The sequence below is a fragment of the Panthera onca genome, chromosome C1 (assembly GCF_046562875.1).
Source record: "Panthera onca isolate mPanOnc1 chromosome C1, mPanOnc1 haplotype 2, whole genome shotgun sequence".
Taxonomy (NCBI): domain Eukaryota; kingdom Metazoa; phylum Chordata; class Mammalia; order Carnivora; family Felidae; genus Panthera; species Panthera onca.
Window position 1 is genome coordinate 16051943 of NC_138346.1, and position 6000 is coordinate 16057942.

Sequence of the window (6000 nt, forward strand, 5' to 3'; positions counted from 1 at the left end):
TTAATAAACTAGACTGTCAATAGCATTTTTATGAATGTTCCAAACATATACTGTAAAATCATCTGCACAAACTCAAAGGCAAAAAAAAGAAAAAAAAAAAACCCATGCAGGTGGAAGAACATTCAGGAAATAACTCAAATGCATTCTGGGTTATGTTCACAGTTTTTAGAAGGAGAAAATGAAGCAATCAACTGACGGTAAACGGCGTCGGGTAGGGCCCATGAGAACCCCATGTTCTAGAGACCTCTATCGTACTGCAGCTCTGAATCAGACTGATTCTTTATTTTGTGACTTTCGTTTTCTCCAAATGCCCAGTAAAATAAAACTATGCTCTGTCACATATGATTATTTTTTAAAATATATGTAGTTTTTAAAGCTTTTTAAAAAGCTATTCCGCCACATAACTCAAGGAAACTTAGAGCCCCTGGAACATCTTTAAAAATTTGGGTATTGCTGTGTCCCTTTCTGCACACTGGCCCCCCCTTTCTCACATGCTCACACACACAAGTCAAATGAAAGGCAGACAAGGAAACAGAGAATAGCTCTTAAGGGAAAAGGTGAGGGAAATCGGTGCCTTGTTAAAATACAGGAAGAAAGGGTAATCCATAGAAGGTTTGTAAGCAGACCCCCCCTTTTGTCTCATGGGGCTAATTGAAGATAGATCTGTTTAAAGCTGCATTTCAAGAAGATTTTGTTTGGCTATGAGGATTATGCAGACCTCTCCCAGAGGGGATTGTGGCATCCTCGGTTTTGAAATCTAATTTAGGATGCCTTTTCTGGGATGCAAGAGTAGTCCCTTGCTGGAACTCCTACATCCAGGATTTTGTGGTCTGAATTACCTCGGGGGACAGCACGAGGCCGGAGATGGGGCTTGGGGTTCATTGCTACTCTCTCCTCCTGCCCTTATTTGTACTTTTAATTTCTTCCTCAGATACAACAGGAATATTTTTTAAATAATTTTTTTAAAGCGTTATTTATTTGAGAGAGAGAGAGAGAGAGAGAGCAAGCATGAGCGGGGGAGGGGCAGAGAGAGGGAGACAGAATCTGAAGCAGGATCCAGGCTCTGAGCAGAGCACAGAGCCCAATGAGGGGCTCGAACTCATGGACAGCGAGATCATGACCTGGGCCGAAGTCAGATGCTCAACTGACTGAACCACCCGGGCACCCCAATATAACAGGACTATAATGGCATTGCCTGCAGTTGTGGGCCCCTGCACTAAAATACTTGGGAAACAGGTAATATTTGGGGGGGGGGGGGCTCTACACACAGTACCGATTTCTTCTGCAACTGCTTCTTGACCCCGGCTGCTAGATCAGAGCAGCGGAGAAAAATCCCTCCCTCTCTCGGGTGGCAGTTTTCCAGCTGCCAAATTAATTAGCCACTTAACTTCCATCACAAGGGGCTGTAAGGGTCAGCGAGCTTGAGTTTGCGAAACCCTTCCCCATGCGCATCTGAAAGTCATTCTGTTACCACAAGGTGGTTTTTCTTTCTTTTCTTTTTAAACTTCTCTTGCTCTCCAGGGTTATTTACAACACCGAATGGACTTTTTAGAACATGTTTGCATTTCCACCTTTTCTTTCCTTTTAACACTTCTTATATATGAAATGTTTAGAGAAGAAGTGAAAAGGCAGGTAATGGAGGCAGTTGGTTACTACTCCCTTCCTTCCTTCCATTCATCCATCCTTCCCTGCCTCCCTCCTTCCCTGCCTCCCTCCTTCCCTGCCTCCCTCCTTCCCTCAGTACCTAATATGTGACAAGTACCAAGTTAGGTTCTAGGACTATAAAGGTAAGTAGGTTATTAGCCTCAAAACTCTCATAATTCAAAGTAGGTGAGCAAAGTCATGATCGTGTAGTGGGAGGGATGAATAAAACGCTTGGGAACATCGGGGAGGGAGTAATTATTTCTGATTACTGAAAGATGGCCGCGTTAGGGAGAGGAACCTTCTGGAGAGGGAACGCTATGAAAGCAGACCTAGACATCTGAAAATACACAACGAGGATTTCATTTGACTCCACTGAGCTTTTTAAAAAACATAAGCAAACGTGTGTTTAAAAATCACATGTGAAACTTCCAGATGTAATCTATGATTAGCCAGCGCTCTACATGAACAGATATAATGTCTCCCTCTGTCCTTCTGTCCCTCCTTCCTTTCCCCTTCTTTGAAATTCTAGTCCGATTTTATCATGAGAGGCATGGTGAGTCTCTCTTTCCACCTCTTTTTCTTTTCCCTCCCCGCTCCCCCCTACACCTTCCTCCCCCGCCTTCCTTTTTTCTGAAACTGCAGTCAGATGTTATCGCTGCGCAGAGGCGGTGTCCACGCCCCTTTGCCTTGCAGTCATCGTCTTCTGGAAGGCCCTGTAACAGCAGATTTCCGAAGAAATAAAAAGGGGAACTTTCCGGTGATTCTTTCAGCTCTCGGCTCTGATCTGGTCCGCCCTGCATTCTTACTTCCTCCCAATCTGCCCGTCTACTTTAGGTAATGGGACTCCTGACCAACCACGGTGGTGTGCCCCATCAGCCCCAGACCGATTATGCTCTCTCCCCTCTCACCGGGGGCCTGGAACCTACCACCACGGTGTCGGCCAGCTGCAGTCAGAGACTAGACCATATGAAGAGCTTGGACAGTCTGCCAACGTCTCAGTCCTACTGTCCACCCACCTACAGCACCACGGGCTACAGTATGGACCCCGTCACCAGCTACCAATATGGGCAGTATGGACAAAGTGAGCCTTGGTCTTTCTGGTGGGGGGAATTCCTCCTGAAAGGGCAAAAAGTCCCCACCCTTCCTTAAGAAAGAAGGGGGGGGGCGCAGAGGCACCATTAGGCCTTACATCCCAGTATCAATGTTGCGGCAAAGCCAGCCGATTGTCCCGGCAAGGGCTCCCTTGTCTAATTATTTTCTTAACTGATGTCAACGACATCTTGCGATTATTAATTGCCGGAGATGTGAAACCTGATTGCCACTAGGTAAAACACGAGGGTTGGCCAAAATGAAATAACCCCTGGCATTAGAAACACATGTTCTTAATGAGGTCAGCTCAAGGATCACATGGGGTATAATCCCAAGGACACAGACTTGTGTCAAACTTGTCCCGGGAATAAAAATATTGGTCTCGATCCTTTGATACCGTGGTATGAAATATGACATCGTCAGCCTGTAGCTGATTTTGCCTCTTGCTGTGAATTGTCCCAACGTGACCTAAAGAGCTGTGTGTGTTTCCTTACAGGTGCCTTTCATTATCTCAAGCCTGATATCGCGTAAGTGAACTGTCCACTTGCAGCTCGAACTGGCCTTGTTTCCGGTCTCCCCAGCCTACACGTGAAGAATCTCCTCAGAAAACAAAAATCAGCTTTTTGGGGGGTGGTCTCGACAGGAGACCAAGAAGAGTGGTTTTTTCTTTTTCTCCCCCCTCCGGTAGTTGGTCTCAAATTCTTTTGAACATGTTGGACAAACGCGATGGAAGAAAGGAAGGCCGGGAACCGTAAAAAGACAAACACAACATTTGAAGGCAATGATTTAACGTGGCTACATATCAAATACCCCAACTCTTCCGTGCTGATGATCAAGGAGCTAAAACATTCCATTTGTGTGTGCGTGTGTGTGTGTATGTGTATGTGTGTGTGAGATTTATCTGGACTGGTTCAGGCAAGCAGAATGTTTCTAAAGTAAAGTCAGAAAGTACTCTAAAGTATGACATGTTTGATGTTTCAATGCTGACACTTCTACGATCTTAAAACTGCTCACGTAACGAAGCAGGAACGGAGGAATCCTTGACCTTTACACACTGGAAATCGATATAAAAATAAGTGACACCATTTTTAGGAAGCTAGACTAGATGTAAAGGACCTCCCAAATAAATTATTTGTGATCTCACCCTCCTTTGTAACCCAGTTGTCAATAAATAATGTCCCGGGCGGGCAGCCTTGCTAACAGGATATGGGATAACAGGAAGAAAAGCTTGTTTTTTTTCTCGGTGTGGGGAGAGGTATGTGACATTTTCCCAGTTCGTTTTCATTTGGAAGCCGACCTGGCCAACCTGGGGGGAGGGCGCGGTGGAGAAGAAGTGACGTGCGTTCCCACAGCTGCTTATCGGTGTGCAATACTGTGTACCTCACGGATGCTCTGGCAGTGGCCAGGGCCGTAGAAACAGAATCAGAACTCTATTTTTGCAGGTGCTTTATTTTCGCAGCCCATGATTCATGGCGGTAGAATGCATGATGTTCGCCATTTAATGGACAACCAACACCCGGCTTGCTCCTTTTGACTAGAGACCGTGTTCGAGAATAATGCTTTTAACATGACGACGTTTACATTCTTCTCTTTTCTATGAAAGGCAGGGCAAGAACAGAAATGTCCACGTGGCTCTCATGTACTTTTAAATTATACAAGGGTATCCAACATTAAAAGACCAGAGGAACTGAGGTTTACATACGTTTGTGTGGTGACATTTTAGAATGTCAATAAATTTGTTTTTCGAGATGTTACGAGGAACGAGAAGGTGGAAGGCAGTGTTATTTATTTCTTTCTATTCTTGGAACCATGAGCGAGGTAGGCACAGATACATTCCCTTTAGAGTTAAGGATGATGACGTAGTCGGTTAGTGAGATTAGGCGTAGTTCCAGAGTAGTTCATACGTTGGTCCTAGAAGGCGATGGGCTTTGTGTCGCAGCCTCAACCAACAACGACGTGTTGTAAAAATGTCTTTCATGTAAAAAGTGCAGTAAATATTTACTATTTATAATGAATAAACAGTTATGAAAACTTGCCCAATACTGCTTTTTTGGGGAATTGGTGACTATAGGGTTAATAAAAATGCGGGTGTGGGAAGTCCACAGAACACACACTTCACTGACAACGGTGACTTTTGGATTAGACTATACCATGGACAGATAGGGTCACATACCTGACGATTGTATTGCCTTGAACAAGCTTGGTTGAGCACACTTTTTAAATGACAGAAGGTTTCTTTCTTTTTTTTTTTTTTAATGTTTATTTATTTATTTTGAGAGAGAGGGAGAGGGAGAATCCCAAGCAGGCTTCTTGCTGTCAGTGCAGAGACCAATACGGGGCTCGAGCTCATGACGCATGAGATCGTGATCCGAGTGGAGATCAAGAGTCGGATGCATAACCTCCTGAGCCCCCCAGGCGCCCCTGAAGGTTTTATTTTTGTATATGTGGTGTTTAAGTAGACCCCTTTGCCCTCTTTTCTCTCTCTGTGGTTCTCCAAGCGATCGAATTCCTCAACTACCACTTGGGAGTGCGTCTTCCTCCAGAAGTACATTCTCTGTCTTCATCTTCAGTGGTCACCCTGCTGAAATTTTTATTGAGAGCTTTCATATTGTGTCATTTATTTTATTTTAGAAGTTGTCTTCACTCTTCATGAAAAACCTTACTGCCTACTTCATTCACTCTTCTGTCCTCCTTCACCCCCCCACCCCGCCTTTCGAGAGAGAGAGAGAGAGAGACAGAGAGAGAGAGAAAGAGATTCCTAAGCAGGTTCCATGCTGTCAGTACAGAGCCTGACCTGGGGCTCGATCTCACAAACTGTGAGACTATGACCTGAGCCCAAATCAGGAGTTGGATGCTCAACCACCTGAGCCACCCAGGTGCCCCATGAGCACTGTTACTATCGAGTAAATGGGTCATAATACCCTTGGAGACTCTTACATTAATCTATTTATTCCTCCCAATACCTTATATCAGGCAGGCATCATTAGCATTGCTCTTTCACAGTTGCGGAAACTGAGGCATAAGGCACTTTTGTGAGATTCCCCCAGTGGCAGAGCTGGGATTTGATTCCAGGCACACTGCTTCCAGAGCCTGTGTGCTTAAAGTCACTCTTCTGGCTCCTCAGGTCCAGTGTGAGAGAAAGTTCTAGAAGAATCTAAAGGAGCGCTAATTCCATAAGCAGCTAGCCACGTGTGACTGTCATTTGTAATAGAAGTAAATAAAACTAAAAAGTCCCTCAGTTGCACTAGCTACGTCCCAGGTGTACAA

At 44.9% G+C, this 6000-nt stretch overlaps 1 protein-coding gene across 2 annotated transcripts in view; it reads left to right on the forward strand.

Annotated features, from left to right (window-relative positions):
- The window catches only part of PAX3 (paired box 3), a 97188-nt gene extending 93312 nt beyond the window's left edge, over positions 1-3876 (forward strand). For both annotated transcript variants that reach the window (XM_078450846.1, XM_078450847.1), the window contains exons 8-9: positions 2479-2725; positions 3230-3876. In XM_078450846.1, the coding sequence (XP_078306972.1) occupies positions 2479-2725; positions 3230-3264 (282 nt within the window). In that variant the 3' untranslated portion in view covers positions 3265-3876. The remainder of the gene's footprint in view (positions 1-2478; positions 2726-3229) is intronic.
- Positions 3877-6000: the final 2124 nt, after the last annotated feature.